Source organism: Amia ocellicauda, chromosome 3 (assembly GCF_036373705.1).
Source record: "Amia ocellicauda isolate fAmiCal2 chromosome 3, fAmiCal2.hap1, whole genome shotgun sequence".
Taxonomy (NCBI): Eukaryota; Metazoa; Chordata; class Actinopteri; order Amiiformes; family Amiidae; genus Amia; species Amia ocellicauda.
This window is the reverse complement of record NC_089852.1, coordinates 54,457,376-54,478,174: the sequence shown is the minus strand read 5'-3', so window position 1 is coordinate 54,478,174 and position 20,799 is coordinate 54,457,376. Positions and strand designations below refer to the sequence as shown.

The following is a 20,799-nucleotide window of genomic DNA, read 5'->3' as shown; positions in this document are numbered from 1 at the left end:
ACATTTACATTAAAAAAAACTATACAGTTGATTAGGTAAAACATCAAACACCTTGTCTTTATAAGTTTTTTGTTTAAATACAAGTCAAAGTACATTTACAAATCACTCCTCTTTGTTTTTATTAGCATTTTCCTTACTGTGCCAACTTTTTTGGAATTGGGGTTGTATTTATTTATTATACTTTACTATAGAACGAGAGCAGGTCAGGGAGGGACTGCATTTCAGTTTGTGAAAGCCGCACCATCAGAAATATCGGTCAGAAATATCGCCCATTTTAAAGTAATCAGCCAATAGCTGATATAGTAATTTTGTGCCATTTCAACCCGATGCCGATTGGTGGCCGATTGATCGGTGCATCCCTAGTGAAAGGAGGAATTCCTTGCGAAACTTGATGTGCTATCTGCTACTTTCAAGCCACAAAACATCATCGGTGGCTTTGAGAGCACAGGAATATTCCCTGTGAGCCAGAGCCGGGTGGACAGACAAGTGTCCACAAATCATGCTCCATTTTCTGAAGCACCTGTACAGACTTCCACAGCCCCAACAGCCCCGACCCCAAACCCAACAACCAGCAAAGCAAACTACCTCTACAAGTGCAACAATTCCATGTGATGTAAATTAGTCTCAGATAATATAAAAATATAATTTTAATTGGTTTGAGGTCTGAGTTCAATATCTATAAAATATTAAGTGCTTAATCAATACAATTTGAAGTATTTACTGTTAAAACTCTTGTGGACTTATTTGGGACTCATGTGGGCTTAAAGGGTACATATGTACCTTAAAAGCCCACTCCGGACTTTTCGCTTCTACAATTAAATAAGTTAATTCAATTCAGTCAATCTACAACTACAGAGATTATTCTTTGATTTAAAACCCACTTTATTGGGAAGAAATTCACATATTTAAAAGAAAACATGTAAAACTTAGATTTTGGTGGGCTTAACTGAGTCATTTAAAGTTGATAAATGAGCGGGTAATACCAAGTTTGAATGATGTTAAATATATGTTGTGATTAAGATCATTTAGAAGGCTTTCTGAAAGCATTATTTTTTAACAACTTTTGAAAAGAACATAAGAACATAAGAAAGTTTACAAACGAGAGGGGGCCATTCGACCCATCGTGCTCGTTTGGTGTTTATTAATATCTAAGTGATCCAAGGATCCTATCCAGACTATTTTTAAATGTTCCCAAACTTTCAGCTTCAACCACATCGCTGGGTAGTTTATTCCAGATTGTGACTACTCTCTGTGTAAAGAACTGTCTCCCGTTTTCCGTTTTGAATGCCTTGAAGCCCAATTTCCATTTGTGTCCCCGGGTGCGTGTGTCCCTGCTGATCTGGAAAAGCTCCTCTGGTTTGATGTGGTCGATGCCTTTCATGATTTTGAAGACTTGGATCAAGTCCCCACATAGTCTCCTCTGTTCCAGGGTGAAAAGGTTCAGTTCCCACAGTCTCTCCGAGTAGGACTTTCCCTTCAGACCTGGAATAAGTCTGGTTGCTCTCCTCTGAACTGCCTCTAGAGCAGCAATATCCTTCTTGAAGTGTGGTGCCCAGAACTGTACACAGTATTCCAGATGAGGTCTAACTAGCGCATCGTACATTCTTAACATTACTTCCCTTGTTTTAAATTCTACACTTTTGACAATATACCCTAGCATTCTGTTTGCCTTTTTTATTGCTTCCCCACATTGCTTGGATGGAGAAAGTGAGGAGTCCACATAGACTCCTAGGTCTTTCTCATTGCGTTACTTCATCTAGATCTGTACCTCCCATAGTGTAATTATAGTGGACATTTTTGTTACCTGCATGTATTACCTTGCACTTGTCCACATTGAATTTCATTTGCCAGGTGTCAGCCCACAACTGAATATTATCTCTGAATAGCCTGTGCTGCCAAGATTGTATCTGCTGATCCACCTATTTTAGTATCATCTGCAAATTTGACAAGTTTGCTAACTATCCCAGAGTCCAGATCATTAATATAGATTAGAAAAAGGAAAGGCCCTAGTACTGATCCCTGTGGAACTCCACTAACAACCTCACTCCAGTTAGAAGCAACTCCTCTAATCGACACCCTCGGTTTCCTATACATCAACCAGTTCATAATCCATCAACTTACATTACCCTGAATGCCTACAGCTTCTAATTTGAGGATCAGTCTTTGGTGTGGAACCTTATCAAAAGCTTTTTGGAAATCTAAGTATATCATATCATATGCTTTCACGTGATCTACAGCTGCAGTTGCATGTTCAAAAAATTCTAATAAATTAGTAAGACATGATCTGCCTCATCTAAACCCATGTTGACTATCTCCAAGAATATGGTTTTCATTGAGATGCTCCTCTATTTTCTGTCTCATCATTTTTTCCAACATTTTACAGGTGATGCAGTTGAGACTGATTGGTCTGTAATTTCCTGGCTCAGTTTTGTCCCCTTTCTTGTGGATTGGTATGACATTTGCCGTCTTCCAGTCAGTTGGCACATCCCCTGTTCTAAGTGTCATTTGGAATAATCGAGTTAGCGGCCTATAAATAATTTCCCTCATTTCTTTAAGTACTGTTGGAAATATCCCATCTGGCCCAGGTGATTTGTTTGTTTTTAATTCTGCTAGTCCCTTTAGTACCTCAGGCCTTTAGTCAATAAGACGCTGATCTTGGGTCAGTCTATTAAATAAAAGCTAATAAATACCTGAAAAGTAATGTGTTTTAATGTTCCTTAGTGTTCTTGCATCTTTTAAATTAACCTCAGTAGGCTTTCTGGGTATTCTCTGAGCTGCTCAGTTCCATAACACACACAATGGGAAATATGTAAAGGCTACTTGCGATACATAGCTCTGCAGGACTGTTGATTCCTCTTACCTTCCAAAATTCCCCGTCCTCAAACTTGTCAGGGCGAGATAGACCAGTCCAGGTCAGCTGGAGAGCCAGGGAGCACAAAGGCAAAGAGATGGAGGGCGATTTCAAGGTAAACCATTGATGGAAGGAAGGAAACAGGGAGGAAAACATGGACATGGAAAAACAAAAACATATATTTAAGATTTATTTCCCTTGTAAAGTAAAATTAAATGTAGAGCTTAGGTATTTCTTTGGGATCCTGTTTTTTCATCACACACTTTTCATCACCAGCAACAGTTCATCACAAGCATTTCATCACCAGTGACAGTTCATCACCAATTTGCAATTCCTAAGATTCCAAAACAGACTTTTAGACTGGCAGGTGAAGTGGTTTTTCAAAGTACTATTCAATTCAACAAATAAATATGGAGGATAATTTGTGTCAAAACTTAAAAAAAAAAACTAAAAACCAAAATACATAGGCCTACAAGAATAAATAAATAAATAAATAAATAAATAAATAGATAAATAAATGTAAATATTTCGATTAATTTCCTTTTGTATTTTTTGTGTGCAGATTTTGCTATTCAAAATTAAATATCTCTGCGTATATTAATTTATCCAGCAAATCCGTTCTTATATGTTAGTAAATATTGAAATTAAATACATATAGGGCGTTTCAGCTGTAAACTCCTCAAAATTAATTAGTTATAAATAATTTCCCCTCCAACTGCCAGACCATAATCTGCAGTTTATGCGGTAGGCTATACTGAATTTAATGCAGCCGACAATCTCGGCTTTGCAATAACATTAGTCATTGTGAAAGTGTTATAATTGTGTTGATTCCTGAAACACGTGATTTTCTACACCTCATATATATATATATATATATATATATATATATATATATATATACACACGTCATCTGTCTGTCCTGATCGGCTCAGCAAAACTTTCTTTGGAAATCAATCTTGATTTGCACTGCAGACCCAGGTCTCTGGATCAATGCTTTGATCATCACCTGGTTGATCATGAATGCTAATTTTTTTATATTAGGTGTAGGGCACATTAGTGTTGAAAAGCATGTTTCTGCATTGATGCACAGTTGTAATATAGGGAGCCACTTCAAAGCGCTTTCATGTTGCATAATATATCATATTTCAGTTTTATGCTATTTATGTTTTACAATTGTACAAGTCTGCTAAGATACGTGCATACTGATTTATACACCAGTTCACACAGTTTATTGTGAAACGTTTATTTTATTAGAATATTTTCCTTGCTATAACTTGTCTGCCTGTCCTCTGATCAACTCAGCAAGTTTCTAACTTTCCTTTTGAATTCAATATTTTGTATTAGGTGTAGGGCTGGCAATAGTCTTGTATACAGCGCTGCCCACGGGCACACGGAATAGAGACACTGCAGGTTTACTAAATGCAACACAAACAGACTACAACTGCCCATTTTGGAATCGTAGGACATTAAGGAATATTCAGTCTAAATTAAAAGAGAATATGAATATGCAAATTGGATCACAATCACAATGTTAAGTGTCATAAAACATTTTTGAATGTCTGAAAATATGCAGTTTATTATTTATATTAACAACTTGTAGTGGGAAAATTTACTTTTATTATTTCCTTTATATTCTGTATATGTTATTAAATTGTTTCATGTTGTTATAGTATACATTGTTTCAGTTTATCTATGATGCAATCATTAGTTTGTATTAATTCTGTCCGAGAGGTTACTTCAATCAAGCATTGTCTTTTCACGATTTCATTCAACCACTGTCTTCTGGATATTCAATCAGCTGAAACAGTCAAACAGTATAGAGATTGTGTGTTTTAGGGCACAGGTATTTGGTTAAGGACTCACAACAATGTCTTTGATAAACATCTGTTGCCTACGAATGCTGACCATCACCAATCAACTCATCAAACACTTCAACAACAGTAACAAACTTAGGTCTGTGTTAATTATTATGTATGTGGTAAACTTAATGAGATGTAATCACTTCTGACAGAGAAGACTAACTCATTGTCTCTGAAGATACAAGAAGGCTTCGCCAACTCACATCCTTAGTTCTTTTCTTCACTTCATGTGAGAGGAGAGCTCCAGGTTAACCTGTATTTATGTTTTCTGTAATAAACTTGTTACTTCTTCATTGGTGTATCCTGGGACTTTCTAAAACCACTACAAACTCTAACCATCATACTAAGTTCACACCTGCATTTTCCCAATGACAAATAAAACAAAGAAATGGATCAACATTGCACAAATGTTTCCGGGTGCTTATACAAGTAAATTAAATGTTTCTTATCTATTTTGGTCCACTGGGTGTTTTTCATAGTTTAAAATTTGGGGGGTAAATGTGACATGACATTAAAGTCTGAATATGGTCTTGTGTTTTTCATTCAGTCTACAACCTGTGTCATTGCAGTATTTTGCTTGTACACTGATTTGATTTCCAGCAATCCCCATGTAAATTACAGACCCAGCAGCTGTCCCTCTGTAAATCACATTTCCATAAAAAGATGGAATCCCCAGAACAATTCTTCATTTAAATTACAGAAAAACCTTCACCTTTGTGTAGTAATATCTTTCATCTATACTGAAGACGTGAGACTGAATCTCTCTATGGTCTTGTGTAGAAAATGAATGCCTAAGTAATGCCACCTAACTAGCAAGAATCTCCTAATCCAAGACCAGGAGAGTGTCAGTAGAGTCAGCCTAAACACCTCTCACCTGCTGCTCCTCAGAGGGGGTGATCCCTGGAGATGTGCTGGAGGGCCTGCCCGAGCCCTGGCCCTCCTCCAGAGGAGAGGGGGGCTCCCACTGGGTGGTACCAGTGGGGATGTGCCAGTAGTAAGTCCCCGAAGTGTCTCGAACCCGCATCCAGCCCGCCGGCAGGTCAGTGTCTGTCTCAAAGGCACTACGGTTCCAGAAAGACTCTAAGAGCGAGAGAGACAGTCAGTGTTTCCAATTACAGAAAGTAGTGTACTTTTACAGTACTCAAATCCAGTTTGTTCTATAGGAACATTTCAAGAGTTAATATAATTATTAATCTAATAAAATCATCAGCACTATTATAAAAAACATAAAGACACAATATAACAACTTCACTACAAATCATTAATGCACACATTTACATTGAATAACATTATGGTATAAGAGAAGATCAGTTGTTAGTTATTGTTTAATTCAGCAGTTCACTTGGCCCCTGAAGGGCATTCAGGTGTTTGTTTACCAAACAGCTGATCTACTGATCAGAATTAAATATTTCTACGCCTCTTCTGAATTTATAATTGAACACACTGGTATCTGGACTGCTCTCACTTAATCAACAGTAAAAACAAATGTCAGATCTCCTTCGTTGGAAATTGGCAAACACTCAGAGACTAACTGGATTAAGAGACTCTTAGAAAATGTGTAATAATTCCTCTTTAGTTTTAGTTAAGAACATCAGAACATAAGAATGTTTACAAACAAGAGGAGGCCAATTGACCCATCATGCATGTTTGGTGTCCATTCATAATTAAGTGATCCAAGGATCCTATCCAGTCTATTTTAAAATGTTCCCAGATTTTCAGCTTCAACCACATCGCTGGGGAGTTTGTTCCAGATTGTGACAACTCTCTGTGTGAAGAAGTGTCTCCTGCTTTCCATCTTGATTGCCTTGAAGCCAAATTTCCACTTGTGTCCCCAGGTGCATGTGACCCTGCTGATCTGTAAAAGTTCCTCTGGTTTGATGTGGTCGATGCCTTTCATGATTTTGAAGACTTGAATCAAGTCCCTACATAGTCTCCTCCGTTCCAGAGTGAAAAGGTTCAGTTCCCTCAGTCTCTACAAGTAGGACATGCCCTTCAGACCTGGAATAAGTCTGGTTGCTCTCGTCTGAACTGCCTCTAGACCAGCGATATCTTTACTGAAGTGTGGAGCCCTGAACTGTAAACAGTATTCCAGATGAGGTCAGTCTTTGGTGTGGCACCTTATCAAAAGCTTTTTGAAAATCTAAGTATATCATATCATATGCTTTCACGTGATCTACAGCTGCAGTTGCATGTTCAAAGAACTCTAATAGATTAGTAAGACATGATCTGCCTCATCTAAACCCATGCTGACTATCTCAAAGAATATGATTTTCATTAAGATGCTCCTCTATTTTCTGTCTAATCATTTTTTCCAACATTGTACAAGTAATGCAGGTGAGACAGATTGGTCTGTAATATCCTGTCTCCATTTTGTCCCCTTTCTTATGTATTGGTATGACATTTACTGTCTTCCAGTCAGCTGACAAATCCCCTGATCTAAGTGTCATCTGTAAAATTGTAGTTAGCGGCCTACTTTCCCTAATACTGTTACTGTACTGTACTGTTAGAAAAATACCATCTGGCCCAGGTGCTTTGTTTGTTTTTAATTCTGCTAGTCCCTTTTGTACCTCCTCCTCATTCTTCCTGATCTCTCTTAAGGTTTGACGGGACTGATTCTTAACCTGTGGCATGTTATCCGTTTCATCTTTAGTAAAAACCTCTGTGAAATACTCATTTAGAACATTTGCCACATCTTGTATGTTTTCCAAGATACTTCAATTTTTGCCCTTTATCTGTTTCACTTCATCCTTTATTGACCTCTTGCTGTTGTAGTATTGAAAATAACTATTTATATTAGTTTTACCTCCAAGAGCTGTTTCTTTCTATTTCCCTCTTTGCTTTCCTGATCCCTTTGAGATCCCTTTGCAGTTCAACATATTCTTTGTATTTTGTTTTGTCTCTATCCCTTTTGTATGCACTATACATTTTCCTTCTCTTGATATTTTTTTGCATACTTCTTTTAAACCATTTTGAACAGTGTTTTTTGGTCCTCAATTTGCTAAGTTTTGGTACAAATTTCTCCTAAGCCTCAAGTAGTTTCTTCTTAAAATATAACCATCCATTTTCAACTGAATCTGTATCCAGTGTGCTCCAGTCAAACTCTTCTAAGTGCTGCCTCATACATCCAAGGTTAGTTTTTCTAAAATTGTAGACCATTGTTTTAGACTTGGTCCTTGTTTTTTGAAAGAATGCCTCAAAGCTAACCATGCTGTGATCACAGTTTGCCATTGGTTCTCTAACTCTGACTCTTGGTCATTTGAAAAGATCAAATCAATGCATGCACGCTCTCCCTGGTTGGTTCCCTGACAAACTGAGTTAGAAAGCAGTCATTTACCATCTCAACCATTTCTATTTCTCCTTCTGTAGTCCCAACTGGGTTTTCCCAGTCTATGTTTGGGAAATTGAAATCCCCCATTTTAACAGCCTCATCCTTGCTACATGCAGTCCTGATTACATCATGGAATGCAACATCTTTCTGAATATCTGAGTTGGGTGGTCTGTCTTGGACACACTCCAACCACTAATCCTCCAGATCTTTTATTCAAAAGTTTAACCCACAATGATTCTGTTTCGTTACTAGGATCAATTGCCTCAGTTCCACTGGCTTAAGTGTTCATACCATGCCGTGCTGTAAAGCCAGGCCATTGTAGCAAGTCCATCTCCTTTGGTGGGAGGAGCAGAGCGATTGTGGGTTTGGTTTGTGTTTCGTTTTAAAAACAAAGACAGAAAACACTGTGAGCGATACAGCCTGACGTGGAAAGGACTTTTGTTTTATTCATTATGCTTTACATGATTGGAGACAGCATAATAAATACACGTTTATGTTAAGAGATATAAGGAATAGCTAAATGTGTATAGACATTATATTCAGACAAGCATAACATTACCCTAAGAAAACGTTTCCATGTGCAACAATAAAAATAAATATTTGCTATTTATTGTTGTTATTGTTATTATTGTAATCATCATCAAGATATGTGCTAGTAGATATGTATTTTAAATGGCACAACTTGACTCCCTTAACTTATTACTCTTACAACAGATTTGTAACTGCAAATGACACCTTTTGCCGTATTATTTTTAATTTACTTAGCAGACGTCTTTAACCAGGGCAAGTTACAGTTGAAACAAAATAAGGTTTTTTATTTTGGTCTCTTGGTTTCTGTCCCCTGGTCAACTGCTTGACTTTTCACCGAGTAACAGCGCAGTGGTTTCTCAACAGCAGCTTTAAGTACCCTTTTGTCTACCTGCCCCCAGTTCACACCTAACTGGCTCCAACTGGATCCACCTGGTACAACTCACTTAACTGAAATCCTGCTAGTCCTAGACTAAATCACCTTACCTTCAACCTATTTACTTTCACCAACTCAGCAGCTGTACTGAACTGACTTAAATTAAGGCAAACTACAAACAAGATTAACTTAAATTAAGGCAGTTAAAAAAAAATCAGGAATGCTAAGACTGTCTGTAACTAGGAACAGAACAAGATGGCTGCCGCTTACCTGTAAATCCTCCTGCTTGTTCTAGAAGTGGGTAAACAAAGACTAGGCCAGTGAGTCATTAATTAATTCATACACATTACACACTAATCATCTCTTGAAATAAATTGCGTTATGAAGTGTAACTGGAAAATCACAAAAATGGCGAAGCCTCTTTGAAATTGAACTGATTTCAGAGACAGGTGGTCTCATTCAATTTAATCCCAGGAGAGAATATAAATAACATAGGGAAATCCATGTATTCCATATTATAAAAATGATCTAATACATATATGAGGTTTCCAGAATTTTGCTAATGAAAGAAACCAAAAGAAAAGATAATTTGTTCAATGTAGTGAACCCATGCTACACAGAATCTTTCCATTGTTTTCATCTGTGTTTTCATTTCTGAATACTATATTTGCTTGTTTGATAGCAGCAACAACAAAGGAGTAAATTGACTTGGATTAGTCTTCGGAGAAGTGACAGAGGAAATGTTGTGGAATATGAAGTTGCAGTGAAAAAATTACACAGATCTGTGTCTGTACGCAGTTCATTACAGTTAGAGAAGCTATTTTTAGTAACTTTTTAAAACGATAGATTGTGAATGCAACCCTGGATATCTGAAGAAGGAAGCACTGGCCAAGGGGGAGGGTTTTCTGCGCACTTCCGGGGGCCAAACACGACGTCCATGCACTTGGAAAAAGTGCGTGGGGCTAGCGACAGGCCAAAGGGAAGAACAGCAAACTCGAACACTTGGCCTTCGTAGGTGAAGCGGAGGAACTTCCCTGTTGCGCAGGCACACAGGATCTGAAAGTAAGCTACTATCAGATCCACCGTAATGAACCAGTTGCCGGGCTTGATGGCCTGGGACATGGTGTGCAGGTTGAGCATGCTGAAGCGCAATACCTTGAGGCAGTGGTTCAGGCGTCTCTGATTCAAGATGGGGCGGAAAGCACCATTTTCCTTGGGTATTAGGAAGTGTGTGGATTAGAATCCCCCATGCTGCCCCAGCGGGGACGCTTTGCAAATTGCTCGCTTCTCCAGGAGAGCAGCAATTTCGACGCGACGTGCCACACACTGCAACAGGTCCCGTGTCCACACCACGCATCAGAAGGGGGGTGGACGAGCCTGAAACTACGGGGAGTAGCCAACTGTTATAGTTTGGAGTTGCTGGGAGGTGGGTGGGCAACAGACTGATGGAATGTCACAGGGCTGAAGCGTAGGAGGGGAATGTAGCGGAGGTCCACCAGCCGTCCTCCTGACGCATGCCATGCCAGACCGCCAGGGGCCAAGACATAAGGCCACCACTCTTCCCTGTCGCTCATGTGCTTGTGCGGGGGCGCACGCGGCTGTAGCGGCGCGCACTGTGGGCACGTCAGGCAGGGGGGCGCGGCTGCCATGGCAGGTGCAGTCACGGCAGTGGCCGCAGCAGCAGACGCAAGTGGAGAAGCAGGTGGGCGAGGCGCGGCTGTCTCCGAAGCTGCGTGTCTCGAGGAGAGAGAGGCGGAGGTCCAGAGCCACCGAACCACTACCGTCACTCGCTGTAGTGGGAGATCGCCAGGTGCAATGACGATTGCGGCGGCACCCGGTGGGAGGCAGACCCAGAAGTCGCGGTCAATTCGCGCCCACTGGCACAAGTCAGCCGCAAGTGGCGCAATGGCGGGGGCGAGAGGAGCTCATCGCCGAGTGCACACACGCGTGACCAGCAGGGGCACCGGACAGTGCTTGCACCAGGGGGCACACAACAACTAAAACCCCACCGTGACAAGAGCTCACTGCTGTAAGTGCGTCTCCACTCGGCAAAGTTTATGGACACGGGGGCATTGCAACACCAACCAGATGCAACCTTGTTGTTGCCGGACAGAACACTGTATTATTCCAATCACCAGGTGCCAGATACAAGCGCCGCATAGGCCCGTAGGCTTAACCACACCGTGTGTACAGGGGTTTCCGGGGACACCGGGTGACACTGGGTCCGGTGTCCGACAGGGCCGAGGGTAGTAGACCTCGGTTTTAGATCCTGCTACAACTGGTGATCTGCACACACGGACAAGGAGGCTTAACTGAGCTCTTTCTCAGAGAACTGAGAGAGCAAGATCTCCACAGCCACAGAAGCGGGCTGTAGTGCAGGCACAAGCCAGCAGAGGGGCACCTCTCATGGGGGCGAAATCTCTTACGACTTAGGGCGAGCAGCCTGACTTCGAATTTTACTGCCGCTACTAGTACTCCTGCTGTGGAGGAAATAGTCCTGTGGACAAAAAACCAAAACAGCAAACAATCAGATAATCTATATTAACACGATTATTATTTTTAAATGCTCTATTTGTGAACCAAAATTGAAACCGAAAGCGCAGCAGGAGCTCCAGTGCGCGGACAAACAGGATCGATATTAGCTATAAATATAACTAATGAGACACACAATAGAGACAGAGATGTAGCGAAACGGTGGTGAACAACACTATTAGTGAAGCCAGCTAGCCGAAATAACACAGCTTTTAAGGTCTAATGGAACACACAGACACAGAAAGCTCACGTTCTTGGGTCCAGCAAAATGGCAAGAGGACGAACCTGCGCAGACATCACATTTTATAGAACAGGAAAGTGGGAAGGGACCTGTTCTGAGTGACAAGGCAAGGTTCTATTCACACAGAAAACAGAGACTGCCGGCAAGAGGGCTGTAGCCATGGGAATGAGACACTACAGAAGCATATGGATTCGAGAGAGGAGACACAGACCCGTATTCTGGATGTGTTGATACAAGTTCATTTAACCAGTTTCCTTCATTGTGTTTACTGGGATATTGGTTCTAACCAGCGCGCCGGTTTGAATCTGACTCACTAGCAACAACTAGTCAGGAGGGAAAGGCAAACAATATGTCAATCTACAGTGAGAGAAAAAAGTATTTGATCCCCTGCTGATTTTGTACGTTTGCCCCCTGACAAATAAATAATCAGTCTATAATTTTATTGGTAGGTGTATTTTAACAGTGAGAGACAGAATAACAACAAAAAAATCCAGGAAAACGCATTTAAAAAAAGTTATAAATTGATTTGCATGTTAATGAGGGAAACTCGAACCTTCAGCTCCCTCCACAGATTTTCTGTGGGATTAAGGTCTGGACACTGGCTAGGCCACTCCAGGACCTTAATGTGCTTCTCCTTGAGCTACTCCTTTGTTGCCTTGGCTGTGTGTTTTGGGTCATTGTCATGCTAGAATACCCATCCACGACCCATTTTCAATGCCCTGGCTGAGGGAAGGAGGTTCTCACCCAAGATTTGACAGTACATGGCCCCGTCCATCGTCCCTTTGATGCGGTGCAGTTGTCCTGTCCCCTTAGCAGAAAAACACCCCCAAAGCATAATGTTTCCACCTCCATGTTTCACGGTGGGGATGGTGTTCTTGGGGTCATTCCTCCTCCTCCAAACACAGCGAGTTGAGTTGATGTCAAAAAGCTAAATTTTGGTCTCATCTGATCACAACCACTTTCACCCAGTTCTCCTCTGAATCATTCAGATGTTCATTGGCAAACTTCAGACAGGCCTGTACATGTGCTTTCTTGAGCAGGGGGACCTTGCGGGCGCTGCAGGATTTCAGTCCTTCACGGCGTAGTGTGTTACCAATTGTTTCCTTGGTGACTATGGTCCCAGCTGCCTTGAGATCATTAACAAGATCCTCCTGTGTAGTTCTGGGCTGATTCCTCACCGTTCTCATGATCACTGAAACTCCACGAGGTGAGATCTTGCATGGAGCCCCAGACCGAGGGAAAATGACAGTTATTTTGTGTTTCTTCCATTTGCGAATAATCGCACCAACTGTTGTCACCTTCTCACCAAGCTCCTTGGCGATGGTCTTGTAGCCCATTCCAGCCTTGTGTAGGTCTACAATCTTGTCCCTGACATCCTTGGACAGCTCTTTGGTCTTGGCCATGGTGGAGAGTTTAGAATCTGATTGATTGATTGCTTCTGTGGACAGGTGTCTTTTATACAGGTAACGAGCTGAGATTAGGAGCACTCCCTTTAAGAGAGTGCTCCTAATCTCAGTTCGTTACCTGTATAAAAGACACCTGGGAGCCAGAAATCTTGCTGATTGATAGGGGATCAAATACTTATTTCCCTCATTAACATGCAAATCAATTTATAACTTTTTTGAAATGCGTTTTTCTGGATTTTTTTTTGTTATTCTGTCTCTCACTTTTAAAATACACCTACCATTAAAATTATAGACTGATCATTTCTTTGTCAGTGGGCAAACGTACAAAATCAGATCAAATACTTTTTTCCCCTCACTGTAGGTGCGTTTTCGCGCTATGTCCAGTTCATCAGTTGTATGGTTGTGTGTTTTTGCATGATTTATTGGTATATAACATCTGACATACACTCACCTAAAGGATTATTAGGAACACCATACTAATACTGTGTTTGACCCCCTTTCGCCTTCAGAACTGCCTTAATTCTACGTGGCATTGATTCAACAAGGTGCTGAAAGAATTCTTTAGAAATGTTGGCCCATATTGATAGGATAGCATCTTGCAGTTGATGGAGATTTGTGGGATGCACATCCAGGGCACGAAGCTCCCGTTCCACCACATCCCAAAGATGCTCTATTGGGTTGAGATCTGGTGACTGTGGGGGCCAGTTTAGTACAGTGAACTCATTGTCATGTTCAAGAAACCAATTTGAAATGATTCGACCTTTGTGACATGGTGCATTATCCTGCTGGAAGTAGCCATCAGAGGATGGGTACATGGTGGTCATAAAGGGATGGACATGGTCAGAAACAATGCTCAGGTAGGCCGTGGCATTTAAACGATGCCCAATTGGCACTAAGGGGCCTAAAGTGTGCCAAGAAAACATCCCCCACACCATTACACCACCACCACCAGCCTGCACAGTGGTAACAAGGCATGATGGATCCATGTTCTCATTCTGTTTACGCCAAATTCTGACTCTACCATCTGAATGTCTCAACAGAAATCGAGACTCATCAGACCAGGCAACATTTTTCCAGTCTTCAACTGTCCAATTTTGGTGAGCTTGTGCAAATTGTAGCCTCTTTTTCCTATTTGTAGTGGAGATGAGTGGTACCTGGTGGGGTCTTCTGCTGTTGTAGCCCATCCGCCTCAAGGTTGTACGTGTTGTGGCTTCACAAATGCTTTGCTGCATACCTCGGTTGTAACGAGTGGTTATTTCAGTCAAAGTTGCTCTTCTATCAGCTTGAATCAGTCGGCCCATTCTCCTCTGACCTCTAGCATCAACAAGGCATTTTCGCCCACAGGACTGCCGCATTCTGGATGTTTTTCCCTTTTCACACCATTCTTTGTAAACCCTAGAAATGGTTGTGCGTGAAAATCCCAGTAACTGAGCAGATTGTGAAATACTCAGACCGGCCTGTCTGGCACCAACAACCATGCCACGCTCAAAATTGCTTAAATCACCTTTCTTTCCCATTCAGACATTCAGTTTGGAGTTCAGGAGATTGTCTTGACCAGGACCACACCCCTAAATGCATTGAAGCAACTGCCATGTGATTGGTTGGTTAGATAATTGCATTAATGAGAAATTGAACAGGTGTTCCTAATAATCCTTTAGGTGAGTGTATGTGTGACAATAGTTAGCATTACATATGCCAACCTGTTGGTTCATCAATATCACTATAGTATTTTCAACCTCCTCCATTTCTAACGACCCAATCCGTTTCTCATCATGGTCACATGTTCTTGTTCAAATTTAGGTGGCTCAACCTTGTTGTGTCGTGGTCGCAAAAATGCACCCCTATTCTGATTGGTTATGTCAGTTAGCCGAGCACTGCGTCGACCAGTCATTTGCCGGCAAACATTTTCCTGCTACATTCACACAGACACGTTGACAGAAAATCGCTGGAAATTAGACTAGGAACCTTCACGGACAATTGCTGGGAATGATTTGACCCATTCACACAGACCTTGCCGACAACAAAATGCCACCAAATTGCCGGCAATTTTTTCAGTGTCAATGGAGTTTAATATAATAAATCACAAATAAACATGTAAAACTGTTTTAAGTTACCATACTGAAAGAATTGTGACATTTTCTTTTTTTTTTGTAGGAAAATAAACTAATAATTTTCTCTTGTTCTCTCAATTTTTACTGATCTTGTTATGCTGACTGAAAATCTGTTTACCTGAGTCACCATCAGGGGTGCTGTTGGTAGTGCTGCCCTGAGACAGAGTGGTCCAGCTTGAATCCTCATCACTGGGAGCCATGTTCCTTGTCCGGAAGAAGAGGCAGGCATTTTTGGAGCTGTCCTTCCGCGACTCGCTGCTGCTCTGTGTCTCTGAGGATGAGTCTGTGTCTTTCTCCCCGGTAACCGGTGCCTCATCCTCTTCTTCCTCCTCCTCTGTCTCTTCCCTGCCCCCCTTCCCCTCTGGCACCTGTGAGGTGTCGATAACCAGGGGCTGGTTGGCAGAATTCTTGCTTGAGAGCTCCAGGTCTAGAGTAGCAGGATAGAGGGAGAGGAAGCCCTTGGTGGAGACATTCTTCTCCTCCATTGGGGGGTTGCGGTTCAGATCCTGCTTCTCAGCCACTTTGCGCAACTGGTTCTGGCCTTCCTTCACCCACTTGGCATTGGCGGGCTCGTTGGGGGCTTGCTTGTGTCCCTGCTCATTCTCTTGGTTCTTGGCCCTCTCCTCCTCCTTACGCTTGGCCAGCTCATTGGAGGGTTCATCATTGGGCTGCTCCAGCCCCATGGTGGCCTGCAGGTCTGTGGAGGCGTAGATGTGGTGACTCTTGGGTGAGGAGGTGCCTTTGCCCACCTCGGCGTTTAGCAAGACACTGTGGGGGGAGCGCAGATTCAGAGTCAAGGAGGGCGGCAGGCAGGTATTCTCATTAGCCAGGTCCGATGGCTTCTCCAGCGACATGGCAAGAGGACTGGGGCACCACTGGAAGACTGGAGGGAATGTGAAGAGAAAATGGTGATAAGCCGTTACAAATCCAATGTGTCACATATGTTGCAAACAGTTCTGACAAAAATCCCAATTTACCAGGCTTGTGTATGAAACATATAGCCTATGCAGTGCTAGGTTCCTAGGGTCAGAGGAGAAACTACCTCACACGTCATCCATCATGGACGTAAAGACCATGTTTCCATCTGACCTTGTTCCACCAACTTATCGGTTTACATTACACCTGTCTGCTGTGAAGCCTTTAAACTGTTATCAACAGTACAGCTCTGTGTCACGGTCTTCTGCAGAAGACCAGAGCACATTTATTTTTAGTTATGTTTTCAAGCATTCTACAGTCTTATACCTCATTTGCTATACACAAATATTGCATAGTATTGTTGTATTGTATGGTTACTTTGGTTAAAAGACACAAGACACACTTCATAACAAAAGTAATCCTATAGGGGAAGTGACCCAATTAAGCCCACCAAAAAGTTTTACATTGTTTTCTTACAGATTTGTGAATTGCTTCCCACTAAAGTGGGTATTAAATCAAAGATTAATCTCTCATCTAAACACTTGTGGTAGATTTTGTCATAAATTGACTCAATTCAATTAAGTTATGGGTTTATATGGTACGTACAGTGCATCCAGAAAGTATTCACAGTGCTTCACTTTTTCCACATTTTGTTATGTTTTGAAATAGCCTTATTCCAAAATGGATTAAAATTATTTTCCTAAAAATTCTATAAACAATACCCCATAATCACAACGTGAAAGAAGATAGTTTGAAATCTTTGCAAATTTATTAAAAAAAAAAAAAAAAAAAAAAAGCACCATTCCATCACATGGAATTGTTGCACTTGTAAAGGTAGTTTGCTCTGCTGGTGTATTGGTTGTTGGGTTGGGGCTGTGGAAGTCTGCACAGGTGCTTCACAAAAAGGAGCATGATTTTTGGACAGTTGTCTGTCCACCCGTCTCTGACTCAGGGAATATTCCAGTGCTCTCAAAGTTCTCTGGCTTGAGAGCCGTGGAAAGCACAACAAGTTTTGCAGGGAATTCCTCCTTTCAAAATGTGTCCCTGCTAACACGGGAATGGCAGCACAGCTCTTTCCTCACCTTTCCTTATCTTTTGACTAGGGATACATTGAATAATTGGCCACAAATCAGAATCGGGCCAATATGGCAAGAAATTACTATATCGGCTATCGGCAGTGCCATGTCCAAGATCTTTGGCAAAAACAGCTTCTCAAAATACTAAAATAAAAATGATTCTTCTCTGTCAATCCAGGATCCACACAAAATTCACATGCAAGCTTCCATCATGTTATTGCAGTCCCTATATTTTTTTCTCTGCCTACCCATTTTGTCCCCATAATGAAAATAAGGTAAGTATTTAAGTTCATGAATGAAAAGGATGTATTCTGAGTAATATTAAATCATTTAAAACTTTTTTTAATTTGAGGTACAATGGGTTCTGGGCTTAGTGGGATTATTAAGAACAACAGTGGTATCTAAAAGTATCTAAAATGTTTTGGTTTACTCTGGTCATCATCACTTTTTCTCAGTTTTTTTTCTTGCATCTATCTGTGACCATCATTCTGACAGTGACCCGCACTAGCTCCAGAAACTCATTAAATCTATATATATATCAAATACAAAATAGTGCTTTAAATACCAAGCGAATTCATCATATAAGGTTTCATTTGATTTATTAATCTCAATTTTATAATTGGTGAATTATCAACATTCACCAGGTTTGGTCACCAAATTCCAGAAAAGTGGCTTCTTGGGAGGGCCCCTCATAAAGCAAAGTTTTGGGGTGACTTCTAAAAAGTGGCAGCACAAAGTCATACATAACTCAAGAACAAAACATGTGATTGGCTCCAAATAAAAAGTAACATGACCGTAACAAGTTTGTGCATTTGCTGCGAAACGGATCATCCTTCTAATATTTCCTGTCTTTGTTGTTTTCAAAATAAAAGAGCTGATACGGTACGTGGGCTTAATTGGGTCACTTCCCCTAAATATTATGATTATTAACAAAAATAATAAAGGGCATATTACAAGTATTTTACTTTCCTGCTCTACTTCCTTAAAAAAATAAAAAATAAAAAATAAATAAATCATAAAATATAAGGAAGGTAAAAGCAGGATCTTAATAGAACAATTTTAAAACATTATTTTGTTTTAATTTTTTTTTTTCCACACCTAACAAAAATATATAACTAATATCAACTGTCACATTACTCTGGCAATTAGTGGACTATTGTATTAACACAAGCTTCCACATAGTTTATTAAAAACTTTTTCTGGGTGAGGAGGTATCAATATCCTGTTGCAATTCTAATCACAAACACATAGCAGAGGAAGCAGGGTATTCCAAGGGGGGAAATAATAATGCTAATTAAGGCAGAGATTGTAGCTATAAAACTGATGCCTTTATCCAGGGCATCTCAAATGCAATAACACAAAAGCATTAACAACACAAGGGGACTTTTTAAAACACTGCATACAAATGTAAAATTTATTTTTTTAAATCTTAGAAATTATGTCCAATAGTTTAAACAAGCATTCAGAATACAAAATGATGGCAGCACCAAACACAATATACAGTAACTACAAAATAAGGAAGGTGAATGACTTATATAAACATATAGCCTAATGCAACCAACAGTTAAACAAAAAGTGCATAAGATATCAGGTGGTAATAGCAGTTTATATTTTGCAACTCAGATGTCTAGTACAAATTCTATATAGATTCGATTTTTCTTTCGGTCACTATAAAGTTATAATGAAATAGATTTTATCCTAAATTACACATTTTCTTTTTGAAAATGTAGGATCATTATTTAGAGTTATTGAATACTCTCCCATCACATTTTGAGTTCAGTGGGTTGTTGTTGATTCAATTATAGAGAGCGCATTGACACACGTGCTCAATGCACGCATCAGAAATGTCAAATGGTGAATGATTTTCAGTAAAATATCCGATAGGGATTATTGATTCGATTGATTGGATTTGATTGATCCTATCGCTCTTTTTGAAATACTATGGATTTTGTGATGAAATGTAAAACCAATCAAGTACCCGATTAACTACAACTGAGTTGCTGATTATTATTATTCTTAAAAACAAACATTTATGAAAAACAACACATAACAGCAATGCATTTATTTAATAAATGCAAATATTATGTTGCGTACTTTTATCGCGTTACACAGTGACAAGACAATTCATTTTAGCGCAATTCAGCTACATGTACGTGACTATATTAGAGGACCTATGTAAAGTTTACATCAACGAACGTGCTTATGAATTGGAAATATAACAGGAAAGATTGTTAACTTGCAGTCTGATTCGCGAATACATTTAACACAAAACGCACAAAAGCAGTGTGTAAGCTACAGCAAAGTGTGTTTACATACCAAAGCCCTTATCAAAGAAAATCGTACGGGAAAATACTACCAATTTACCTGGGCCTCGGAAAATATTGTGTGCCAGGGCCCTTCAAACCAGCCAATCCCACACTGCACCTACACGGTACAATCAACTGAACTAGACACACGCATGACCACCCGGAACACAATCGACCTCCCGTATTCTGCATCGGATCAAAAATAACAATCTATCACCAAATCGTTTTATTGTAAAATAACTTCGGCAGTAACTATGAAAGCCTTTCCTGTCATATTTACACCGTGCATTATCACTTGGATATTTAAATACACAGAATACAATGTAAAATCCTAGAATTCCCAACCTACCCTTTATCCCATTATGCCCAAAATAAACACACCCTACAACCGCTCTATCACAGCACGGGCCTTTTTATTTCCTTTATTATGTGCTTCGATTCTTCTTACCTTTTTGTTTCTTCTATTTCTTCTTATTTTCCACAGAATTATTTGGAATAATACTGCTCCTTCTCGGTGATCTATTTTATTAACTGCATTACCTTCCAGCAGAAACACTATATACGTCACCACGGCCACGTCATTCCGCAGGACGACTCACACTGTTTAGGGTGAGGGGAAAAACACACACACACCAGACACAGAGGAAAAGATTCCCCTATTGAAAACAGTGAGCTTGACTCAATCCAAATGGATGGCAGATAAGAAGCTTCTACATAAAGCTCTGACTGCATTCCATATTTTCCAGGACGCCATGTTGGATCCTTAGGAATCATGAAAACAATCCCGATTGTGGTTGTTCTAATTTCTCGGGATACTTTTGTCGGCTTAATTCAACCAGAGGAAAAAAAAACTAAACATAGACCCAACTTAATGTTAATGTTTAGCGTAGCAGGAGACTGACGTTGGAAAGAGTAGATGGATGTAAACGTACATACAAATATATTTAATAAATATGTTAATGATTATCATATATATATATATATATATATATATATATATATATATATATACATATATATACACATATATACACACACACACAATAAATTACCATATACAGAAATTAAATAAAACGTTGTTGTGGTTAAAAAAGGAAGAACAAAAATCAGGTTGCACTTCCAAATACATGTAATCAGTTATCCTACATGTTTACAAATAAAACTATGCAAAGTGAAATATAATGTGAGTGAAATTCAGGTACCCAACACATTTAAAAGCAATTATTGTTGATGTGTACAAGATGTTTTCCATATTTTGTGTGCATTGCCA

General features: G+C 40.1%; 1 protein-coding gene across 2 annotated transcripts in view; it reads right to left on the bottom strand.

The window, feature by feature from the left end:
- The window catches only part of apbb1 (amyloid beta (A4) precursor protein-binding, family B, member 1 (Fe65)), a 47,894-nt gene extending 27,377 nt beyond the window's left edge, over window positions 1-20,517 (bottom strand). For both annotated transcript variants that reach the window (XM_066699943.1, XM_066699944.1), the window contains exons 1-4: window positions 19,978-20,517; window positions 15,351-16,115; window positions 5,585-5,790; window positions 2,861-2,917 (exon numbers count right to left, since the gene is read on the bottom strand). In XM_066699943.1, coding sequence (XP_066556040.1) covers window positions 2,861-2,917; window positions 5,585-5,790; window positions 15,351-16,086 — 999 coding nt within the window. In that variant the 5' untranslated portion in view covers window positions 16,087-16,115; window positions 19,978-20,517. The remainder of the gene's footprint in view (window positions 1-2,860; window positions 2,918-5,584; window positions 5,791-15,350; window positions 16,116-19,977) is intronic.
- Between the last annotated feature and the right edge of the window lie 282 nt (window positions 20,518-20,799).